This window comes from Salmo trutta, chromosome 14 (assembly GCF_901001165.1).
Source record: "Salmo trutta chromosome 14, fSalTru1.1, whole genome shotgun sequence".
NCBI classification, from domain to species: domain Eukaryota; kingdom Metazoa; phylum Chordata; class Actinopteri; order Salmoniformes; family Salmonidae; genus Salmo; species Salmo trutta.
The window spans coordinates 4992022-5018074 of NC_042970.1; the positions used below are offsets into that span (position 1 = coordinate 4992022).

The 26053-nt window shown below is 45.8% G+C and overlaps 1 protein-coding gene across 2 annotated transcripts in view; it reads right to left on the minus strand.

Moving 5' to 3' along the window:
• LOC115207273 (dystroglycan) overlaps window positions 1-26030 on the minus strand; it is a 39318-nt gene extending 13288 nt beyond the window's left edge. For both annotated transcript variants that reach the window (XR_003880975.1, XM_029774253.1), the window contains exon 1: window positions 25408-26030. Coding sequence is in view for 1 of the 2 variants with exons in the window: in XM_029774253.1 (XP_029630113.1) it covers window positions 25408-25827 (420 nt within the window). In the remaining variant the exon portion in view is untranslated. The remainder of the gene's footprint in view (window positions 1-25407) is intronic.
• Window positions 26031-26053: the final 23 nt, after the last annotated feature.

Below are 26053 nucleotides of genomic sequence, written 5' to 3' on the forward strand. Positions count from 1 at the left end.
TACGTTCATCTCTAGGAGACAGAACATATCTCCTTCCTGAGCGGTATGACGGCTGTGTGGTCCCATGGTGTTTATACTTGCCTACTATTGTTTGTACAGATGAACGTGGTACCTTCAGGTGTTTGCTCAAGGATGAACCAGAGGTCTTGGTTGATTTCTTTTGATTATCCCATGATGTCAAGCAAAGAGGCACTGAGTTTCAATGTAGGCCTTGAAATACATCCACAAGTACATCTCCAATTGACTCAAATTATGTAGATTAGCCTATCAGAAGCTTCTAAAGCCATGACATTTTTGGGGGAATTGTCCAAACTGTTTAAGGGCACAGTCAACTTAGTGTATGTAAACTTCTGGCCCACTGGAATTGTGATAAAGTGAATTATAAAAGTGAAATAATCTGCCTGTAAACAATTGTTGGAAAAATTACTTGTGTCATGCACAAAGTCGATGTCCTAACCAACTTGCAAAAACTATAGTTTGTTAATTAACAAGAAATTTGTGTAGTGGTTGAAAAACGAGTTTTAATGACTCCAACCTAAGTGTATGTAAACTTCTGACTTCAGCTGTATGTCCTGGTGACACAGTGAAGGTTATGTTGTTGAGGGTAGTATCCTGTATATGTCCTTGCGGAGAACATTAAATGTATATTTTTATAAAAACATGCTGAAAGATACGGGTGGCCATCTGCAAGGGGTTTTACATTTACTCCTGAGGTGCTGACCTGTTGCACCCTCTACAACCACTGTGATTATTATTATTTGACCCTGCTGGTCATCTATGAACATTTCAACATCTTGGCCATGTGCTGTTATAATCTCCACCCCTCATACCCTGGTTCCTCTCTAGGTTTCTTCCTAGGTTCTGGCCTTTCTAGGGAGTTTTTCCTAGCCACTGTGCTTCTAAACCTGCATTGCTTGCTGTTTGGGGTTTTAGGATGGGTGTCTGTACAGCACTTTGATATATCAGCTGATGTAAGAAGGGCTTTATAAATACATTTGATTGATTGATTGATTTCTTCAGCAAGAGGTTTCTTCAGCAAGGGGTTTCTTCAGCAAGGGGTTTCTTACATCTTTTTTTAAGCATGGTCTAATACAGTTAACATAATAACTTAAAACATTCCAAGTGGATGACAGAGAAATACATCACAAAGGGATTGACATTCAAATACATCCCAAATAACAACCACTAATGCGTCCTCTGCTTCTCAACAAGTTAATTTTGCGGCTGATAGATCGTATAGTTGATAAATGATGTAGATACCGGCGCTCCCTAGATGGATCATTAATGGTCTAACCAATAAACAGCCTTCACCAGGAGGAAGACAAGAAACAGCATCTGGGCTTTATACAGCATTCAGTCCCTCAGCCTCCGTGCTTTTAGAATCACTCCCCAAACACACACACACTTGCATGTAGGCCAGTACGTTGGGACACGCAGACAGACATGCACGTAAGTACATAGCCACACACGCAGGATGTGGGCACACACACACACACACACACACACACACACACACACACACACACACACACACACACACACACACACACACACACACACACACACACACACACACACACCATCTTCCCATTAATGCTGCTCCTCCATCTCCTACCGCTGCATCAGAGCAGATGTGGCTATTTTGGAGTGAAGCTTTAATAACTATGATGATGGGTAATGTGGTGATGTATCAAAAAGCTATTGGGTGCCATCACCCGAAGATGATGAGATGATGTGTGTGTGTGTGTGTGGGTGTGTGTGTCCGCATGTGGGAGTGTGCGCGTGTGTGTGTGTGTGCGTGTGTGTTTATGCGTGGGTGCGTGTGGGTGCGTGTGCGATAAGTACGCAGCAGTAGGTAGCTGCTCTGCCCCCTTTCTCCCCACCTTAATAGTGAAGTTAATTAAACCAGGGGGCTGATAATCTCATCAAAGACACTAACTCTCCTTTCCCAAATGGCACCTTATTCCCTTTGTAGTGCACTACTTTTGACCAGAGAAATAGAAGATAGGGTGCCATTTGTGACACGTACACTTCCTGTTTGATGAACACTGTTCTGATTTTTGCTCATAGCCCCCAAACCCGCCGTGACAATCAGCATCTCTGACTACCAGTGCCACTACCAGCGCCTCTGACTACCAGCGCCTCTGACTACCAGCGCCTCTGACTACCAGCGCCTCTGACTACCAGCACTATCAGCGCCTCTGACTACCAACGTCTGACTACCAGCGTCTGACTACCAGCGTCTGACTACCAGCGCCTCTGACTACCAGCGCCTCTGACTACCAGCGCTATCAGCGCCTCTGACTACCAGCGCCTCTGACTACCAGCACTATCAGCGCCTCTGACTACCAGCGCCTGACTACCAGCGCTATCAGCGCCTCTGACTACCAACGTCTGACTACCAGCGTCTGACTACCAGCGTCTACCAGCGCCTCTGACTACCAGCGCCTCTGACTACCAGCGCCTCTGACTACCAGTGCTATCAGCGCCTCTGACTACCAGCGCCTGACTACCAGCGCAATCAGCGCCTCTGACTACCAGCGCCTGACTACCAGCGCTATCAGCGCCTCTGACTACCAGCGCCTGACTACCAGCGCCTCTGACTACCAGCGTCTGACTACCAGCGTCTACCAGCGTCTGACTACCAGCGTCTATCAGCGTCTGACTACCAGCGCCTCTGACTACCAGCGCCTCTGACTACCAGCGCCTCTGACTACCAGTGCTATCAGCGCCTCTGACTACCAGCGCCTGACTACCAGCGCTATCAGCGCCTCTGACTACCAGCGCCTGACTACCAGCGCTATCAGCGCCTCTGACTACCAGCGTCTGACTACCAGCGCCTCTGACTACCAGCGTCTGACTACCAGCGCCTCTGACTATCAGCGCATGACTACCAGCGCTATCAGCGCCTCTGACCAATAGCGCCTCTGACCACCAGCGTCTCTGACCACCAGCGTCTCTGACCACCAGCGCCTCTGACCAATAGCGTCTCTGACCACCAGCGTCTCTGACCACCAGCGTCTCTGACCACCAGCGTCTCTGACCACCAGCGTCTCTGACCAATAGCGCCTCTGACCACCAGCGTCTGACCACCAGCGCCTCTGACCAATAGCGCCTCTGACCACCAGCGCCTCTGACCAATAGCGCCTCTGACCAATAGCGCCTCTGACCAATAGCGCCTCTGACCAATAGCGCCTCTGACCAATAGCGCCTCTGACCAATAGCGCCTCTGACCAATACCGTCTCTGACTATCAGCATTTACACACTGTATGAGGAGAAACGAGATCTATGATGTGATGGAGGAAAAGAGGGAGGAACGAAGGGATGAGAAATTACAAGATGAGTGAGTGTAGAATCATCTAAAGTATCGAAGACATTCTGTACTGTTTGCATTAATGATGTGCTCTGCCCTAGATCTAGGCCTATGTACACCACCGTTAACTAACCATGTCCTCATTTTGACATACATTAGCTAGGCATAATTTGGCTATAATATATTTGACATACAGTATCAGCATAGAGTTGGAGGAGAGGAGGTGGAGGGGGAGGGAAAGGAGGAGGAGAGCTGGGAGGGAAAGGAGGAGGAGAGCAGGAGGAGAAGATGTGGAGGAGGAGGAGGAAGAGGAGGCGAGGTGGAAGAGAGGATGAGAGTTGGAGGAGGAAGAAGAGGAGGAGGAGAGGGGAAGGAGAGCATGGGGGAGAGGGGGAGGAGAGCATGGGGGAGAGGGGGAGGAGAGCATGGGGGAGAGGGGGAGGAGAGCATGGGGGAGAGGGGAAGGAGAGCATGGGGGAGAGGGGGAGGAGAGCATGAGGGGGAGGATATGTGGAGAAGAGGAGGAGAGACAGTAAGGGTGGGTAGCTAGTGTGTCGACCCTCCCACTAGGTCTGCCGTATTCTTTCTCTTTGCTCTTGTTTTCCTTATTAGGATGTCGGCGGGTCGTCAGCGACATGGGACACACCTGGGCTCGGGTTTGTCCTGGGATAAATACACCTCTTCCCCATTCATTGAGGAGACTCTCTCCATGCAAACACACTGATAGAGTTTGGTTGTGGCATTTTTGTTGCCGTTTTGTTTGTTTGCTTTGGCACCTTTCAACACCCCTCATTATCACATTTATGCACGCAACCACTCACTTACACTGCTGATTACTGTCTACACACACACACACACCATTGTTAATTGTAATTAGTTTACTGCAGTTAATAAATATATTTTGTTATTCCTTGTCTCCACGTTGACTCCCTTTTTTGTTACGAACTTCGAGCCGGTTCATGACGATAGGCAGACAGTTAGGGGGTGGGGGGGGGGTAGCTAGGCAGACAGTTAGGGGGTGGGGGGGGGGTAGCTAGACAGACAGTTAGGGTGGGTAGCTAGACAGACAGTTAGGGGGGGGGGTTGCTAGACAGACAGTTAGGGTGGGTAGCTAGGCTAGACAGTTAGGGTGGGTAGCTAGACAGACAGTTAGGGTGGGTAGCTAGGCTAGACAGTTAGGGTGGGTAGCTAGGATAGACAGTTAGGGTGGGTAGCTAGGCAGACAGTTAGGGTGGGTAGCTAGGATAGACAGTTAGGGTGGGTAGCTAGGATAGACAGTCAGGGTGGGTAGCTAGGATAGACAGTCAGGGTGGGTAGCTAGGATAGACAGTCAGGGTGGGTAGCTAGGATAGACAGTTAGGGTGGGTAGCTAGGATAGACAGTTAGGGTGGGTAGCTAGGATAGACAGTTAGGGTGGGTAGCTAGGAAGACAGTTAGGGTGGGTAGCTAGGATAGACAGTTAGGGTGGGTAGCTAGGATAGACAGTTAGGGGGGGTAGCTAGGATAGACAGTTAGGGTGGGTAGCTAGGCTAGACAGTTAGGGTGGGTAGCTAGGCAGACAGTTAGGGTGGGTAGCTAGGCAGACAGTTAGGGTGGGTAGCTAGGATAGACAGTTAGGGTGGGTAGCTGGATGGACAGTTAGGGTGGGTAGCTAGGATGGACAGGTAGGGTGGGTAGCTAGGAAAGACAGTTAGGGGGGGTAGCTAGGATAGACAGTTAGGGGGGGTAGCTAGGATAGACAGTTAGGGGGGGGGTAGCTAGGATAGACAGTTAGGGTGGGTAGCTAGGAAGACAGTTAGGGTGGGTAGCTAGGATAGACAGTTAGGGGGGGTAGCTAGGATAGACAGTTAGGGTGGGTAGCTAGGATAGACAGTTAGGGTGGGTAGCTAGGAAAGACAGTTAGGGTGGGTAGCTAGGAAGACAGTTAGGGTGGGTAGCTAGGATAGACAGTTAGGGTGGGTAGCTAGGATAGACAGTTAGGGTGGGTAGCTAGGAAAGACAGTTAGGGTGGGTAGCTAGGATAGACAGTTAGGGTGGGTAGCTAGGATAGACAGTTAGGGTGGGTAGCTAGGATAGACAGTTAGGGTGGGTAGCTAGGATAGACAGTTAGGGTGGGTAGCTAGGATAGACAGTTAGGGTGGGTAGCTAGGATAGACAGTTAGGGTGGGTAGCTAGGCAGACAGTTAGGGTGGGTAGCTAGGCAGACAGTCAGATGTTTATGAGAGACTGGTCTCTCTTCAAATCCAGCCCATTTTCAAACTGTTAAAACATTTATATATATCACTCTATTCTATTGCTGTTGAGCACTAGAGCGATAGTATTATACCCCAGAGCACAGTCCTAGAATACACCCTTCCTTGTTTTAGTTTCCACTGTCAAACACACTGTGGATAACGGAAAATTATGATATCTATGCTGTGTGTCCGGGAAAAGTCTGACAGAATTCAATTCTATGGCAGCACATGCGAGGGAGGGAGGGAGAGAGGGAGAGAGAGAGAGACAGAGAGAGAGCATTAACAGCAGACTCGTACATTTCCTCAGTGAAAACAATGTTTAAGGCAAATGTCAAATCAGCTATTTCTTACTATTGTTTTTAGGGGGGAGTTCATCTTTAATATTGCAGGTAGATTGTGGCTTCCATCAATGAATAATTTCCAATCCCGCATATTTTTTTTGTATATATATATATATATATATCTCAACAAAAAAATATATTTAATATAATATCCTTTATTATTTTCCCCTAACCCTACCACCCATTCCCTAATTGGAGTAAACTAATGGACAACAACACTTGTTGACTGTGCCTTTAAACTGCTTGGAAAATTCCAGAAAATGATGTCATGGCTTTAGAAGCTCCTGATAGGCTAATTTACATCATTTGAGTCAATTGGAGGTGTACCTGTGGATGTATTTCAAGGCCTACCTTCAAACTCAGTGCCTCTATGCTTGACATCATGGGAAAATCTAAAGAAATCAGCCAAGACCTCACAAAAAAATGTAGACCTACACAAGTCTGGTTCATCCTTAGGAGCAATTTCCAAACGCCTGAAGGTACCACGTTCATCTGTACAAACAATAGTATGCAAGTATAAACACCATGGGACCACGCTGTCTACCCACCCTAACTGTCTATCCTAGCTATTGCTCAGGAAGGAGACGCGTTCTGCCTCCTAGAGATGAACGTACTTTGGTGCGAAAAGTGCAAATCAATTCCAGAAAAACAGCAAAGGACCTTGTGAAGATGCTGGAGGAAACAGGTACAAAATCATCTATATCCACAGTAAAACGAGCCCTATATCGACATAACCGGAAAGGCCGCTCAGCAAGGAAGAAGCCACTGCCCCAAAACCGCCATAAAAAAAAGCCAGACTACGGTTTGCAATTGCACATGAGGGCAAAAATCTTACTTTTTGGAGAAGTGTTCTCTGGTCTGATGAAAGAAAAATAGAACTGTTTGGCCATAATGACCATCGTTATGTTTGGAGGAAAAAGGGGAAGGCTTGCAAGCCGAAGAACACAATCCCAACCGTGAAGCACGGGGGTGGCAGCATCATGTTGTAGGGGTGCTTGGTAGCAGGAGGGACAGGTGCACTTCACAAAATAGATGGCATCATGAGGGAGGAAATTTATGTGGATATATTGAAGCAACATCTCAAGACATCAGTCAGGAAGTTAAAGCTTGGTCGCAAATGGGTCTTCCAAATGGACAATGACCCCAAGCATACTTCCGAAGTTGTGGCAAAATGGCTTAAGGACAACACAGTCAAGGTATTGGAGTGGCCATCACAAAGCCCTGACCTCAATCCTACAGAAAATTTGTGGGCAGAACTGAAAAAGTGAGTGCGAGCAAGGAGGCCTACAAACCTGACTCAGTTACACCAGCTCTGTCAGGAGGAATGGGCCAAAATTCACCCAATCTATTGTGGGAAGCGTGTTGAAGGCTACCTGAAATGTTTGACCCAAGTTAAACAATTTAAAGGCAATGCTACCAAATACTAATTGAGTGTATGTAAACTTCTGACCCACTGGGAATGTGATGAAAGAAACAAATCACTATACTATTATTCTGACAATTCACATTCTTAAAATAAAGTGGTGATCCTAACTGATCTAAAACAGGGAAATTTTACTAGGATTAAATGTCAGGAATTGTGAAACTGAGTTTAAATGTATTTGGCTAAGGTGTATGTAAACATCCGACTTCAACTGTATATATTACATTCTATTGGAAAAATGTTGTACAATAATATAAATTGAAACAGTTTTGAATCCAGCGTTGTTTGTGCATCAGTTCATAAACCATGTGTCATGGAATCTGTACATCGAAAATCTCTTCCCAACTATTTTTTTATCTATATGGCAAAGCTGTAAACTTTTTGGTACTTAAATGAAACTGGTATACACCAAAATTACCGTATGACAGACTACGTACTCACACTGCACACCCTAATTGCCAAAAAAACTAAACAAAGACAGTCTTCTCATGCTTTGTTGATTTCAAAAAAACTTATGACTCAATTTGGCATGAGGGTCTTATATACAAATTGATGGAAAGCGGTGTTAGGGGAAAAACATACGACATTATAAAATCCATGTACACAAATCCACGGGCGGTTAAAATTGGCAAAAACACAAACATTTCTTTCAACAGGGCAGTGGGGTGAGACAGGGATGCAGCTTGAGCCCCACCCTCTTCAACATATGTGTGACCCAATTCAGGAAACTAGGCATATGTCGCAAGGTACGACTTAACAGGAGAGCTGTTTGAACGTAAACAATTTTTTAAAAATCAAAATACGTTTTTTGTGCAGAAATGCCTTCTTGAACATGTGAACTTTCATATGCCTTTATATCAAACTTGTATGACATCTGTAAATACAAATAAAATTGTTAAATTATGAGCCTAGTTGATTTAGCCACAGAAAAAGTGAACAACCTTCCCGCTAGTCATGATTGGCTGAGATAATGAGAGTTTGGATTGGTCACCCATATAGCACGCGTCTGTCTATTGGAGCTGGTCAGTATGTTTAGGTAATCGTGTCAAACGCGGCTTTAAAAAAAATGTATCGCATAGTAAAACTGCATAAACATAACGTCAAGTTAAAAAGTGTACTGTTAGCTAGTTAACGTTAGCTCGCTGGCTCGCTAGCTAACGTTATGTTTATTCTCTCCACTTTCTGGAGGACCGAGTTTTGAAATCAGTGGAACTCAAGTATAATAGATAAGGAGATGGAGAAAACACTAGTCTGGATTACATCTTCAAACTAAGGCAACCATGCATGGCATCAGACAGGAGACGCGTCCAACCATGATGTATACTGGTAGGATTTTCAGATATTACAAGTTTCAAATTTTGACAGAAAGTGGATTAATTTCAAGTGTACTGTCAGCTACCTAATGTTAGCTGGCTGGGTCGCTAGCTAACGTTATGTGTATGATCTTATTCTTCGTTACTCCGACACATTTGCTTGACTAGTTATAGCCGTAGAACCTGGTTGGTTAGCTACCTGCAGATTCATGCAGGGTAGAAACATCATGAGTTGTGATTATGGTCCATTGTTTAGCTAGCTAGCTAGCTACATGCCTTAACAAAAGACTCCACTTTAATTTTGACAAATTATTTTAATTTCAAGTTAAAGTGTACTGTTAGCAAGCTAGCTAACGTTAGCTGGCTGGCCCGCTAACTAACGTTACGTGTATGCGTTGGGATTCATTGTTTACCTAGCTAGCGACCTAGCGACATTTCTTAGTGTGCCAGAGCACAGAATAACTGATGCATTTTTGAAAGCTCAACACCTGTTGAATATGTCCGGTGTCGGCAACAAAGCATAATTCAATTGTTGCCAGCGGCACAGTTACAGTCACCAACGCTCTGGATAACATGAAAACAGCCTAACAAGCTCTGCTAGGGTCAGAGTTAGGTGTTCTCTCATTATGTATCTGGAAGTAGCCAATGTTAGCTTGGGTGCTTGACTGTAGTTGTGAGGTCATAGCTTTCAGAACAACTCTACTTATTGGCCAGAGCGTCCACTGTGCACTCTGAATGCGGAACCACAGATAGGGCGAGTAATGATCAGTGAGCTGTTCTCTCTCTCTCTCCCCCCCTCTTAGATGTCTGGAAGTAGCTGGCTAGTTAGTACAGAATGCACGGCTCAACCCTTACAGAGATGGGTGGGGCTAAGGCTTAAGAGGGTGTGAAGGATGCTGAATGGGTGTAGACAAAGAAGGGCTCTCCAATACCAAAACATTGAAAAACGGTTCCCTCAAAAGTGAGTTTACAAGTTGATGTCACGTCCTGAACTTAGAAAGCTGTTATTTTCTATGGTATAGTAGGTCAAGGCGTGACAGGTGGGTTTTCTAGTTTAGTTTTTCTATGTTGTTAGGTTCTAGTTTTGTATTTCTATGTTGGGTCTTGTTTGGGATGATCTCCGATTAGAGGCAAGCTGGTCCTCGTTGTCTCTAATTGGAGATCATACTTTAGAAGGGCTTTTTTCCCACCTGGGTTTGTGGGAGATTGTTTCTGAGTTAGTGTGTTTCTACTCTGCGTCACGGTTTGTTGTTTTTGTTCGTTAAGTTTATTGCAAAATTTCACAGTGAAAAGAAAATGTGGAACAACACTGCACTTTGGTCTGCTTCTCCTTACGACAACCGTGACAGTTGATCAACTTTCAAAGTACAATTACTTTCCCATTGTTTCCTCAAATGCAGTGTATGATATACCATTTTGTAGCTCTGAGTCTCTACTTTCATCCAATGTAAAAAAAAGAAATTCAAAATGTTGCTACATAAGACCGAAGAGTTACATATACAGTATATTAACGAACTGGCGAGGGCATTAGAACAGTCTGCAGTAGCTGGCATCATCCTACTAGAATCAAATGTCTACCATTTGCTGATGATCTGGTGTTTCTGTCCCCAACCGATGAGAGCCTACAGCAGCACCTAGATCTTCTGCACAGATTCTGTCAGACCTGGACCCTGACAGTACTTCTCAGTAAGACAAAAGTAACGGTGTTCCAAAAAAGGTCCAGTTCCCAGGACCACAAATACAAATTCCATCTAGACACCGTTGCCCTAGAGCACACAAAAAACTATACATACCTTGACCTAAACGTCACCGTCACAGGTAACTTCCACAAAGCTGTGAATGATCTGAGAGACAAGGCAAGAAGGACCTTCTACGCCATCAAAAGGAACATGAAATTCGACAAACCAATTAGGATCTGTCTAAAAATATATTAATAAGTTATAAATCCCATTGCCATTTATGGTTGTGAGGTCTGGGGTTCGCTCACCAACCAATAATTCACAAAATGGGACAAACACCAAATTGAGACTCTGCATGCAGTGTACAACGTAAAACACCAAATAATGCATGCAAAACAGAATTAGGCCGCTACCCGCTAATTATCAAAATCCAGAAAAGAGCCGTTAAATTCTACAACCACCTAAAAGGAAGCGATTCCCAAACCTTCCATAACAAAGCCATCACCTACAGAGAGATGAACCTGGAGAAGAGTTCCCTAAGCAAGCTGGTCCTGGGGCTCTGTTCACAAACACAAACACACCCTACAGAGCCTCAGGACAGCAACACAATTAGACCCGCCGTAGGCAGACCTGGCTTTCAAGAGAAGACAGGCTATGTGCACACTGCCCACAAAATGAGGTGTAAACTGAGGTGCACTTCTTAACCTCCTGCCAAATTTATGACCAAATTAGAGACACATATTTCCCTCAGATTACACAGATCCAAAGAATTTGAAAACAAATCCAATTTTGATAAACTCCCATATCTACTGAGTGAAATACCACAGTGTGCCATCACAGCAGCAGCATTGTGACCTGTTGCCACAAGAAAAGAGCAACCAGTGAAGAACAAAAACCATTGTAAATACAACCCATATTTATGTTTATTTATTTTCCCTTTTGTACTTTAACTATTTGTACATCGTTACAGCACTGTATATATACATAATATGACATTTGAAATGTCTTTATTCTTTTGGAACTTCTGTGAGTGTAATGTTTACTGTTCATTTTTATTGTTTATTTCACTTTATTTCACTTTTGTTTATTATCTATTTCACTTGTTTTGGCAATGTTAACATGTGTTTACCATGCCAAAAAAGCACTTTGTATTGAATTGAGAGAGAGGGAGAGGGAGAGGGAGAGGGAGAGGGAGAGAGAGACTTCAGTTCCCCAATCAACTCTCGTTACCTCTCACTCAGGTAACCTCTAAGGATGCATCACAAATAGCATCCTATTCCCTATGGGAATAACGTAGTGCACTATGTAGGGGATAGGGTGGCATTTGGGACGGAGAAGACCTGAGGTGACCCTTATTAACCCAGGAGACACCAAGCTGTTCTGAACAGAGTAGTCATGAAGCCTTTTCTAAAAGGAAAAAGCCACAACATTTGCTTGCAGTTACCATAATGAATAGTTATTGAGAAGGCGAACGAAGACGAGAGAGAAAGGAGGAGGAGGAGGAGATGGAGGAGGTCGGAGGAAGAGGAGGACAAGGGAGAAAAGCAACAAGAGTACATGGAGAATTGAAGGCTGCAGAATAACACAGAGAATAAATAGTGGGTTATTAGTGGTCTCTGTTTTTGGCCGTATCACAGCGTATGTCCCAAATGCACTCTATTCCCTGTTTAGTGCACTACTTTTGCTCATGGCTCATAGGGCTGTGGTCTAAAGTAGTGTCCTATATGTATAGGGAATAGGGTGTCATTTGGGACCAGTGTAACTAACGCAGCTTTAGGAATGACTTAGTCAACAGATACATGTTTCAGTTGGGGGCTGTTGTGTTCTGTTCACTAAATCAAATATTTATCTTCCCTCAGTGTGTGTGTGTGTGTGAGGGTCCCCCATTTTAGTCGTCCCCTTTTTGACAGACGAGAGAAAAATACATTTTGCCATGTGGTGTTGAGAACATTTGGCAGTTTTAAAGCTTTTATGATATTCTAGAGAATATTGCAATTTTATAACAAATGTAATGAAATTCTACCCAATTTTTTTGTTGTTGCAGTTATACAGCTAATTTACTGCAAATCTATTTATTTTGCCATGAGGTGGAGAGAGATTTGTGCAGTTTTAAAGCTAATTTCCTGCAATGATTCATGCAATGTTAATATGATTGATTTTGTTAGTCTATGGAGGTCAGGGCCCTTGGGTACGTGCCCTGCATGCCCGGTCAGTATTCAGCCATGATTACTACACATCTAGATAGTCTAGCCAGCTAACTACCACCCAGCTAACTACCACCCGGCTAACTACCACTCGGCTAACTACCGCCCGGCTAACTACCGCCCGGCTAACTACCGCCCGGCTAACTACCGCTCGGCTAACTACCGCTCGGCTAACTACCGCTCGGCTAACTACCGCTCGGCTAACTACCGCTCGGCTAACTACCACCCGGCTAACTACCACCCGGCTAACTACCACCCGGCTAACTACCACTCAGACAACTGTTAGCTGACATGGTTAATTGAGTGGCTGTCAGTGACTGACATAACAACAGAACAACTGATGAATGACGCACAACCACATTTCTAAATTGCACCTGGTGTATACTCTTACTCTCAATAGTGAGTTGAGACGCCGACTGAGACGACACCACCGACTGAGACGACGACGACAGACTGAGACAACACCACCGACTGAGACGACACCACCGACTGAGACGACACCGACGACGCCAACTGAGACGACACCGCCGACTGAGACGACACCGCCGACTGAGACGACACCGCCGACTGAGACGACACCGCCGACTGAGACGACACCGCCGACTGAGACGACACCGCCGACTGAGACGACACCGCTGACTGAGACGACACCGACAACACCAACTGAGACGACACCACCGACTGAGACTACACCGCCGACTGAGACGACACCACCGACTGAGACGACACCACCGACTGAGACGACACCGACTGAGACGACACCGCCGACTGAGACGACACCGCCGACTGAGACGACACCGCCGACTGAGACGACACCGCCGACTGAGACGACACCGCCGACTGAGACGACACCGCCGACTGAGACGACACCACCGACAGACGACACCGCCGACTGAGACGACACCGACGACACCGACTGAGACAACACCACCGCCTGAGACGACACCGCCGACTGAGACGACACCGCCGACTGAGACGACACCGCCGACTGAGGCGACACCGCCGACTGAGACGACACCGCCGACTGAGACGACACCGACGACGCCAACTGAGACGACACCGCCGACTGAGACGACACCACCGACAGACGACACCGCCGACTGAGACGACACCGACGACACCGACTGAGACAACACCACCGCCTGAGACGACACCGCCGACTGAGACGACACCGCCGACTGAGACGACACCGCCGACTGAGGCGACACCGCCGACTGAGGCGACACCGCCGACTGAGACGACACCACCGACTGAGACGACACCGACGACGCCAACTGAGACGACACCGCCGACTGAGACGACACCGCCGACTGAGACGACACCGCCGACTGAGACGACACCGCCGACTGAGACGACACCGACGACACCGACTGAGACGACACCGCCGACTGAGACGACGCCGACTGAGATGACACCGACTGAGACGACACGGACTGAGACGACGACACCGACTGAGACGACACCGCCGACTGAGACGACACCGCCGACTGAGACGACACCGCCGACTGAGACGACACCGCCGACTGAGACGACACCGCCGACTGAGACGACACCGCCGACTGAGACGACACCGACGACACCGACTGAGACGACACCGCCGACTGAGACGACGCCGACTGAGACGACACCGACTGAGACGACACGGACTGAGACGACGACACCGACTGAGACGACACCGCCGACTGAGACGACACCGACTGAGACGACTGAGACGACACCGACTGAGACGACACCACCGACTGAGACGACGCCGACGACACCAACTGAGACGACACCGACTGAGACGACACCGACGACACCGACTGAGACGACACCGACTGAGACGACACCGCCGACTGAGACGACACCGCCGACTGAGACGACGCCGACTGAGACGACACCGCCGACTGAGGCGACACCACCGACTGAGACGACACCACCGACTGAGACGACTGAGACGACACCACCGACTGAGACGACGCCGAGTGAGATGACACCGACTGACTACCCCCTCTCCGCTTATGTCGTTTATGCTTGGAGCCGGACATGAGCTACATAACACCAGCAGGGGGACCTGGACATGAGCTACATAACACCAGCAGGAGGACCTGGACATGAGCTACATATCACCAGCAGGACCTGGACATGAGCTACATATCACCAGCAGGAGGACCTGGACATGAGCTACATATCACCAGCAGGAGGACCTGGACATGAGCTACATACCACCAGCAGGAGGACCTGGACATGAGCTACATAACACCAGCAGGAGGACCTGGACATGAGCTACATAACACCAGCAGGAGGACCTGGACATGAGCTACATAACACCAGCAGGAGGACCTGGACATGAGCTACATAACACCAGCAGTAGATAGAAGGTCTTGCCTCCAAACCTTGGTTGGTTGCTACGCAATTATAACATAACAAATAGAAAGGGAGGCAGGGAGGCAGGCAGGGAGGGATACACATCTGGGTTGAATGAACTGGATATATCTGACCAGAAACACATAATGAGTCACATATTTGACCCGTTTTTATCTGGTCATCCATCCTACTAATACAAGTTTTCCGCTGCCATGCCGCCAAGCCTAACTGGGTTCAGAGCAAGCCTCTGTGTGTCAGAAAGGGAGGGGTTTCAGGGAGAGGGAAAGAGGAGAAAAAGAGAGTCCTGTCTGGTGACGGGTGGAGAGGAGAGAAAATATACACTGGAAAAGAAAAGCAGTCTCACAAAGTCTAGGCAACAGGGAAGTCTAGGCAACAGGGAAGTCTAGGCAACAGGGAAGTCTAGGCAACAGGGAAGTCTTGGCAACAGGGAAGTCTAGGCAACAGGGAAGTCTTGGCAACAGGGAAGTCTTGGCAACAGGGAAGTCTAGGCAACAGGGAAGTCTTGGCAACAGGGAAGTCTAGGCAACAGGGAAGTCTAGGCAACAGGGAAGTCTAGGCAACAGGGAAGTCTTGGCAACAGGGAAGTCTTGGCAACAGGGAAGTCTTGGCAACAGGGAAGTCTTGGCAACAGGGAAGTCTAGGCAACAGGGAAGTCTAGGCAACAGGGAAGTCTTGGCAACAGGGAAGTCTAGGCAACAGGGAAGTCTAGGCAACAGGGAAGTCTAGGCAACAGGGAAGTCTAGGCAACATGGAATATACACTACCGTTCAAAAGTTCACAGCGTTGTACGAGATCTTCAGTTTCTTGGCAATTTCTCGCATGGAATAGCCTTCATTTCTCAGAACAAGAATAGACTGATGAGTTTCAGAAGGTCTTTGTTTCTGGCCATTTTGAGCCTATAATCGAACCCACAAATAATGCCACTCCAGATACTCAACTAGCCTAAAGAAAGCCAGTTTTATTGCTTTTTTAAAATCAGGACAACAGTTTTCAGCTGTGCTAACATAATTGCAAAAAGGGTTTTCTAATGATCAATTAGCCTTTTAAAATGATAAACTTGAATTAGCTAACACAACGTGCCTTTGGAACACAGGAGTGATGGTTGCTGATAAATGGACCTCTGTACGCCTATGTAGATATTCCATAAAAAATCTGCCAATAGTCATTTACAATATTAACAATATCTAAACTGTATTTCTGATCAATTTGATGTTATTTCAAATGGACAAAAAAAAAGTGCTTTTCTTTCAAAAAGTTCTAAGTAAAAAATGTATAAATCACCCCAAACTTTTGAACGGTAGTGTATGTCTCAATTTGAGAGACGAGCTGATTTCACTGTAACATATTGACAGGTATCTGGACATTTCATTTTCCTTCTGCATCTTAAAAAAAGAGATTTTAGAAACACCGTTTTTCCCTGCAAAAAAAACCTACTTTTTTTTCTATCGTGTAGCCGTGGGCTTGAAAACAACAAGAATTTCATAAGATGAAAAAAGGTCTGTGATGTATAAGTCTTCTACAGTTCCATTTCTTTCCATTTCTTGTGATCTAACGAGCAAAACACAAGATGCTCCTATTCACTGGAGTAGCCCTGCAAAACACAAGATGCTCCTATTCACTGGAGTAGCCCTGCAAAACACAAGATGCTCCTATTCACTGGAGTAGCCCTGCAAAACACAAGATGCTCCTATTCACTGGAGTAGCCCTGCAAAACACAAGATGCTCCTATTCACTGGAGTAGCCCTGCAAAACACAAGATGCTCCTATTCACTGGAGTAGCCCTGCAAAACACAAGATGCTCCTATTCACTGGAGTAGCCCTGCAAAACACAAGATGCTCCTATTCACTGGAGTAGCCACGCCTGCCAGTAGCCACGCCTGCCAGTAGCCACGCCTGCCAGTAGCCACGCCTGCGAGTAGCCACGCCTGCCAGTAGCCACGCCTGCCAGTAGCCACGCCTGCCAGTAGCCACGCCTGCCAGTAGCCACGCCTGCCAGTAGCCACGCCTACCAGTAGCCACGCCTGCCAGTAGCCACGCCTGCCAGTAGCCACGCCTGCCAGTAGCCACGCCTGCCAGTAGCCACGCCTGCCAGTAGCCACGCCTGCCAGTAGCCACGCCTGCCAGTAGCCACGCCTGCGAGGTCTTGGAATCATCTAGAGGCTTCTTCCAGCCTGTGTTTCCTAGCTTGCGAATTCAAGGTTCACATGTATCCCTTCGGTGGCCGAGTTGACCTATTTTAAGAAATGCCATTGGTTTGTGGAGGAAAATGTTTAAGATCTTTGATAGGCTAATGAGGAATTTGTTACAGGGAAATAAAAGCACTGCCACCTAGTGAGGCTAGCATAGGGCTAACGTGTGCCAGGTTATCTGATGGAACCAGCTACAATATAGCTTACTACCACGTGACAGTAGTTAACAATTTTAAATTGGCTGATGCTTAAACTTAACCTTGAAAACATGTTGGCAAGTATGACCCCGTTACATTTCAGAGAATGAAAGATAGGTGAGTGGGAGTGTGAAGCCAAAGTAATTACAACAATAATTGTGAATAGCTAGGCCCCACTGGATGGCTGTGAGCTTATCCCTTGTGTCCAAGGCCATTACAGCAACTGTGTGAATTGTTATCCATTATACATGTTTAACTCTCTCTCTCTCTCTCATGCATCTCTGATTTTACACCATAAAACTTTAGACGTTATTACTGATCTCATTGTAGTCTAACATTGACGATCGCTTTGCTCTACAGCCTTGAGCTTTGGCTAACTGTGTGTATGTGTGTGTGTGTGTGTGTGTGTGCTTGTCCTTTATTGCGTACGCGTGTGTAAAAAAAGCAGGCTCTACTCTTTAGAAAATGGTGATAGGGCTTGGCGATATCATTCTTTAGCCCAGCTGTCAGGGTCCATATTCCCAATATGCAAAAGGACTCATGGTTTGGTGTATTGTACCAGGGAATTTTTAACATGCGTTTGACAGGGCAGAATTGATCCTGTGAATATAGGACTACACTCGGAGATTGGGAGACTCAGATTGTTATCATGGGACGAGGCAACACAATGCTGAAATAAGTCCTGGGGTTATGCATTTCAAACAGTTGGCATGTTTCACAATCAATCCCAGACCAGCGTCTGTGGGGAGTCTGGGGCCCTCGTGGAAAGACATGGACAGATAACTAACTACAATCTAGCTAGTGTCTCTAAGCTAGTCTTAGTACAGGAATGTTTTTCACATTTGACATTGTCAATATGCTGTAGAATTACAGTCAACAAGGCGAAGGGTGACTACTTTAAAGAGTCTCAAATATAAAATACATTTTGATTTGTTTAACACTTTTTTTTGGTCATAACATGATTCCATATGTGTTATTTCATAGTTTTGATGTCTTCACTATTATTCTACAATGTAGAAAATAGTCAAACAAAAAAGAAAAACCCTTGAATGAACAGGTGTGTCCAAATCTTTTTCACTGTGTGTAATGTGGAATATATATATATATATATATTTTTTAAAGAAGTAAAAAAAGGCAAACAATTTACACACAATTTACAACAATGAATGCGCAAGAATTGGTGGGAGACAGCTGAGCCATTCTGGAGAGAGACTTGCACATATCTTCACCACATACCTCCTCCTCTTTCTCTTGTCTCAACATTTTAAATTGTATTCCAGACAAATTATTTTTCACACAAACAGTATTTTAGATGCTTTTCTCTGACAGCGTAAGTTAATAATAAACTAGGCCGATAATTGTGGGCTTCCCAAATAGGCATAGGCCTAGAAGCTTGTGACTTTAAACAATCCAAAACATTTTTTTATTTAAAAGAACATAATGATCCTTGATTCCTCTGTGGCTAAGTCATGCTTTCATGCTTTCTGGTAAAGTATTTTTGAATGATTTGATATATGTCTGTATAGACAGGAGTTATAATTTCCATTTACTTCCCTATTAGACCCACCGCTATACCATTTCTCTCCTGTTCTGTTGGACCCACCGCTATACCATTTCTCTCCTGTTCTGTTGGACCCACCGCTATACCATTTCTCTCCTGTTCTGTTGGACCCACCGCTATACCATTTCTCTCCTGTTCTTTTGGACCCCCCGCTACACCATTTCTCTCCTGTTCTGTTGGACCCACCGCTATACCATTTCTCTCCTGTTCTGTTGGACCCACCGCTATACCATTTCTCTCCTGTTCTGTTGGACCCACCGCTATACCATTTCTCTCCTGTTCTGTTGGACCCACCGCTATACCATTTCTCTCCTGTTCTGTTGGACCCACCGCTATACCATTTCTCTCCTGTTCTGTTGGACCCACCGCTATACCATTTCTCTCCTGTTCTGTTGCCCACCGTATCCCATTTCTCTCTTTGTTGGACCCACCGTAGTACCATTTCTCTCCTGTTCTGTTGGACCCACCGCTATACCATTTCTCTCCTGTTCTGTTGGACCCACCGCTATACCATTTCTCTCCTGTTCTGTTGGACCCACCGCTATACCATTTCTCTCCTGTTCTGTTGGACCCACCGCTATACCATTTCTCTCCTGTTCTGTTGGACCCACCGCTATAGCATTTCTCTCCTGTTCTGTTGGTTTTCATATCAACTTTATTTCGTTGTCCAGAAGCCAAAGTCACAATCCCAGTAACTTTAAAAACCTATCCTAGATGTTGCATCTTTTGTTTCCTCCTCTTTCTAAAGGTTCTAACAGAGATTTTCATCTCTGCCACACACTGTATATCGAACTGCTATCAGGTTCTGTTTAGTATGGTGTTTCCTCCAGGTTCTCTGTTTAGTATGGTGTTATCCCAGGTTCTCTGTTTAGTATGGTGTTCCCCCCAGGTTCTCTGTTTAGTATGGTGTTATCCCCAGGTTCTGTTTAGTATGGTGTTATCCCCAGGTTCTCTGTTTAGTATGGTGTTATCCCCAGGTTCTCTGTTTAGTATGGTGTTATCCCCAGGTTCTCTGTTTAGTATGGTGTTATCCCCAGGTTCTCTGTTTAGTATGGTGTTATCCCAGGTTCTCTGTTTAGTATGGTGTTATCCCCAGGTTCTCTGTTTAGTATGGTGTTATCCCCAGGTTCTCTGTTTAGTATGGTGTTCCCCCAGGTTCTCTGTTTAGTATGGTGTTATCCCCAGGTTCTCTGTTTAGTATGGTGTTATCCCCAGGTTCTCTGTTTAGTATGGTGTTATCCCCAGGATCTCTGTTTAGTATGGTGTTCCCCCAGGTTCTCTGTTTAGTATGGTGTTCCCCCAGGTTCTCTGTTTAGTATGGTGTTCCCCCCAGGTTCTCTGTTTAGTATGGTGTTATCCCAGGTTCTCTGTTTAGTATGGTGTTATCCCCAGGTTCTCTGTTTAGTATGGTGTTATCCCCAGGTTCTCTGTTTAGTATGGTGTTATCCCCAGGTTCTCTGTTTAGTATGGTGTTATCCCCAGGTTCTCTGTTAGTATGGTGTTATCCCCAGGTTCTCTGTTTAGTATGGTGTTATCCCAGGTTCTCTGTTTAGTATGGTGTTATCCCAGGTTCTCTGTTTAGTATGGTGTTATCCCAGGTTCTCTGTTTAGTATGGTGTTCCCCCAGGTTCTCTGTTTAGTATGGTGTTATCCCAGGTTCTCTGTTTAGTATGGTGTTATCCCCAGGTTCTCTGTTTAGTATGGTGTTATCCCAGGTTCTCTGTTTAGTATGGTGTTCCCCAGGTTCTCTGTTTAGTATGATGTTATCCCCAGGTTCTCTGTTTAGTATGGTGTTATCCCCAGGTTCTCTGTTTAGTATGGTGTTCCCCCCAGGTTCTCTGTTTAGTATGGTGTTTCCTCCAGGTTCTCTGTTTAGTATGGTGTTTCCTCCAGGTTCTCTGTTTAGTATGGTGTTTCCTCCAGGTTCTCTGTTTAGTATGGTGTTATCCCCAGGTTCTCTGTTTAGTATGGTGTTATCCCCAGGTTCTCTGTTTAGTATGGTGTTATCCCCAGGTTCTCTGTTTAGTATGGTGTTATCCCAGGTTCTCTGTTTAGTATGGTGTTATCCCAGGTTCTCTGTTTAGTATGGTGTTATCCCAGGTTCTCTGTTTAGTATGGTGTTATCCCCAGGTTCTCTGTTTAGTATGGTGTTATCCCAGGTTCTCTGTTTAGTATGGTGTTATCCCCAGGTTCTCTGTTTAGTATGGTGTTATCCCCAGGTTCTCTGTTTAGTATGGTGTTATCCCCAGGTTCTCTGTTTAGTATGGTGTTATCCCCAGGTTCTCTGTTTAGTATGGTGTTATCCCCAGGTTCTCTGTTTAGTATGGTGTTATCCCCAGGTTCTCTGTTTAGTATGGTGTTCCCCCAGGTTCTCTGTTTAGTATGGTATTATCCCCAGGTTCTCTGTTTAGTATGGTGTTATCCCCAGGTTCTCTGTTTAGTATGGTGTTATCCCCAGGTTCTCTGTTTAGTATGGTGTTCCCCAGGTTCTCTGTTTAGTATGGTGTTATCCCCAGGTTCTCTGTTTAGTATGGTGTTATCCCCAGGTTCTCTGTTTAGTATGGTGTTATCCCCAGGTTCTCTGTTTAGTATGGTGTTATCCCCAGGTTCTCTGTTTAGTATGGTGTTATCCCCAGGTTCTCTGTTTAGTATGGTGTTATCCCAGGTTCTCTGTTTAGTATGGTGTTCCCCAGGTTCTCTGTTAAGTATGGTGTTATCCCCAGGTTCTCTGTTTAGTATGGTGTTATCCCCAGGTTCTCTGTTTAGAATGGTGTTATCCCCAGGTTCTCTGTTTAGTATGGTGTTCCCCCAGGTTCTCTGTTTAGTATGGTGTTATCCCAGGTTCTCTGTTTAGTATGGTGTTATCCCAGGTTCTCTGTTTAGTATGGTGTTATCCCAGGTTCTCTGTTTAGTATGGTGTTCCCCCAGGTTCTCTGTTTAGTATGGTGTTATCCCAGGTTCTCTGTTTAGTATGGTGTTATCCCCAGGTTCTCTGTTTAGTATGGTGTTATCCCCAGGTTCTCTGTTTAGTATGGTGTTATCCCCAGGTTCTCTGTTTAGTATGGTGTTATCCCCAGGTTCTCTGTTTAGTATGGTGTTCCCCCCAGGTTCTCTGTTTAGTATGGTGTTATCCCAGGTTCTCTGTTTAGTATGGTGTTATCCCCAGGTTCTCTGTTTAGTATGGTGTTATCCCCAGGTTCTCTGTTTAGTATGGTGTTATCCCCAGGTTCTCTGTTTAGTATGGTGTTATCCTCCAGGTTCTCTGTTTAGTATGGTGTTCCCCAGGTTCTCTGTTTAGTATGGTGTTATCCCCAGGTTCTCTGTTTAGTATGGTGTTCCCCAGGTTCTCTGTTTAGTATGGTGTTATCCCCAGGTTCTCTGTTTAGTATGGTGTTATCCCAGGTTCTCTGTTTAGTATGGTGTTATCCCAGGTTCTCTGTTTAGTATGGTGTTATCCCAGGTTCTCTGTTTAGTATGGTGTTATCCCCAGGTTCTCTGTTTAGTATGGTGTTATCCCCAGGTTCTCTGTTTAGTATGGTGTTATCCCAGGTTCTCTGTTTAGTATGGTGTTATCCCCAGGTTCTCTGTTTAGTATGGTGTTCCCCAGGTTCTCTGTTTAGTATGGTGTTATCCCCAGGTTCTCTGTTTAGTATGGTGTTATCCCCAGGTTCTCTGTTTAGTATGGTGTTCCCCAGGTTCTCTGTTTAGTATGGTGTTCCCCAGGTTCTCTGTTTAGTATGGTGTTTCCTCCAGGTTCTCTGTTTAGTATGGTGTTCCCCCAGGTTCTCTGTTTAGTATGGTGTTATCCCCAGGTTCTCTGTTTAGTATGGTGTTATCCCCAGGTTCTCTGTTTAGTATGGTGTTATCCCCAGGTTCTCTGTTTAGTATGGTGTTCCCCAGGTTCTCTGTTAGTATGGTGTTTCCTCCAGGTTCTCTGTTTAGTATGGTGTTCCCCAGGTTCTCTGTTTAGTATGGTGTTATCCCCAGGTTCTCTGTTTAGTATGGTGTTATCCCAGGTTCTCTGTTTAGTATGGTGTTATCCCAGGTTCTCTGTTTAGTATGGTGTTATCCCAGGTTCTCTGTTTAGTATGGTGTTATCCCAGGTTCTCTGTTTAGTATGGTGTTATCCCCAGGTTCTCTGTTTAGTATGGTGTTATCCCAGGTTCTCTGTTAGTATGTGTTATCCCAGGTTCTCTGTTTAGTATGGTGTTATCCCCAGGTTCTCTGTTAGTATGGTGTTATCCCAGGTTCTCTGTTTAGTATGGTGTTATCCCCAGGTTCTCTGTTTAGTATGGTGTTATCCCCAGGTTCTCTGTTTAGTATGGTGTTACCCCCAGTTCTCTGTTTAGTATGGTGTTATCCCCCAGGTTCTCTGTTTAGTATGGTGTTATCCCCAGGGTTCTCTGTTTAGTATGGTGTTATCCCCAGGTTCTCTGTTTAGTATGGTGTTCCCCCAGGTTCTCTGTTTAGTATGGTGTTATCCCCAGGTTCTCTGTTAGTATGGTGTTATCCCCAGGTTCTCTGTTTAGTATGGTGTTATCCCCAGGTTCTCTGTTTAGTATTGTGTTATCCCCAGGTTTCTCTGTTTAGTATGGTGTTATCCCCAGGTTCTCTGTTTAGTATGGTGTTATCCCCAGGTTCTCTGTTTAGTATGGTGTTATCCCCAGGTTCTCTGTTGTAGTATGGTGTTATCCCCAGGTTCTCTGTTTAGTATGGTGTTATCCCCAGGTTCTCTGTTTAGTATGGTGTTCCCCAGGTTCTCTGTTTAGTATGGTGTATCCCCAGGTTCTCTGTTTAGTATGGTGTTCCCCAGGTTCTCTGTTAAGTATGGTGGTATCCCCCGTGTTTAGTATGGTGTTTCCCCAGGTTCTCTGTTTGAAATGGTGTTATCCCCAGGTTCTCTGTTTAGTATGGTGTTATCCCAGTTCTCTGTTTAGTATGGTGGTATCCCCAGGTTCTCTGTTTAGTATGGGTGTTATCCCCAGGTTCTCTGGTTAGTATGGTGTTATCCCCAGGTTTCTCTGTTTAGTATGGTGTTATCCCCAGGTTCTCTGTTTAGTATGGTGTTATCCCCCAGGTTCTCTGTTTAGTATGGTGTTCCCCCCAGGTTCTCTGTTTAGTATGGTGTTATCCCAGGTTCTCTGTTTAGTATGGTGTTATCCCCAGGTTCTCTGTTTAGTATGGTGTTATCCCCAGGTTCTCTGTTTAGTATGGTGTTATCCCCAGGTTCTCTGTTTAGTATGGTGTTATCCCCAGGTTTTTGTGTTTAGTATGGGTGTTTATCCTCCAGGTTCCTGTTTAGTATGGTGTTCCCCAGGTTCTCTGTTTAGTATGGTGTTATCCCCAGGTTCTCTGTTTAGTATGGTGTTCCCAGGTTCTCTGTTTAGTATGGTGTTATCCCCAGGTTCTCTGTTTAGTATGGTGTTATCCCAGGTTCTCTGTTTAGTATGGTGTTATCCCAGGTTCTCTGTTTAGTATGGTGTTATCCCCAGGTTCTCTGTTTAGTATGGTGTTATCCCCAGGTTCTCTGTTTAGTATGGTGTTATCCCAGGTTCTCTGTTTAGTATGGTGTTATCCCCAGGTTCTCTGTTTAGTATGGTGTTTCCCAGGTTCTCTGTTAGTATGGTGTTATCCCCAGGTTCTCTGTTTAGTATGGTGTTATCCCCAGGTTCTCTGTTTAGTATGGTGTTTCCCCAGGTTCTCTGTTTAGTATGGTGTTCCCCAGGTTCTCTGTTTAGTATGGTGTTTCCTCCAGGTTCTCTGTTTAGTATGGTGTTCCCCCAGGTTCTCTGTTTAGTATGGTGTTATCCCCAGGTTCTCTGTTTAGTATGGTGTTATCCCCAGGTTCTCTGTTTAGTATGGTGTTCCCCAGGTTCTCTGTTTAGTATGGTGTTCCCCAGGTTCTCTGTTTAGTATGGTGTTTCCTCCAGGTTCTCTGTTTAGTATGGTGTTCCCCCAGGTTCTCTGTTTAGTATGGTGTTATCCCCAGGTTCTCTGTTTAGTATGGTGTTATCCCAGGTTCTCTGTTTAGTATGGTGTTATCCCAGGTTCTCTGTTTAGTATGGTGTTATCCCCAGGTTCTCTGTTTAGTATGGTGTTATCCCAGGTTCTCTGTTTAGTATGGTGTTCCCCCCATGTTCTCTGTTTAGTATGGTGTTCCCCAGGTTCTCTGTTTAGTATGGTGTTATCCCCAGGTTCTCTGTTTAGTATGGTGTTATCCCCAGGTTCTCTGTTTAGTATGGTGTTATCCCCAGGTTCTCTGTTTAGTATGGTGTTTTACCTGCTAATTGTATTTTGGTAAATGTTTGAATATGATGTTTTATTGGCTGGTTCATTACTACATGTTCTATGACGATGCACCACCATAATGTAAATGCGATTTCTGTCATTCTGAGCACCGTGGTGGACACCCTCATGGGTTATGCACCCAATCCATATGGGTCCGGTACATTTCTCAAATGGACGTTAAATTAAAATCTTCCCAGTCACATTGTCCGGAAACCCTGAAACGCACACGCTCACACACACACACACACACACACACACACACACTCACACTCACACACGATTGATTAGGGCTCTCACCTTCACCATGTTCCTCGTATAGTCCGTCTTCACCGGAACGTTCATCTGGAACACCCGGCCCACCACAGCAGACGAGTCTGGGAATCCTGACACTCCCCCTGCTCCTACCGCAGACTGCTGAACTGCATCCGCCACGGGCTCCAAGGCCTCCACAGCTGCCTCCACCACCTGGAAGTCTGACAGTATGGAGGAGTGCATGGAGGCCTCTAGCTCCCCGGGTCCGTCCACCATCATGTCCCCCAGCACCTCCACTTGTCCCTGGGAATGATCCAGCGGCCAGGCCCCTTGAGCCAGAGTTATCATGAGAGCCAGTAGCAGCAACACACTAGCCCTGCAACACACAGCTAAGCTCCCAAGACCAGGCATCCCCGCTCTAGCCTCCTCCGCCGCTCGACACTCTCCTCTCTGTTTATTGGGCATTCTTTGTCTTTTGTTAACTATCTCTCACACAAAGGAGGATGTCCCCTGGAGAGGACAGCATGCAACCCAACCACACACACAAAGCTGATCCTACCGGACCCAACCTTCGCTTTTCTTTTCAATAGGGGCTCCTTCTCTCCCTCTCTCTCTCTGAGAGTCCCCTCTCCTTTTGGTTTGTTTTCTCTCTCCTTTTCTCTCTCTCCTTTCCTCCGGTTTCCCCTGTTCT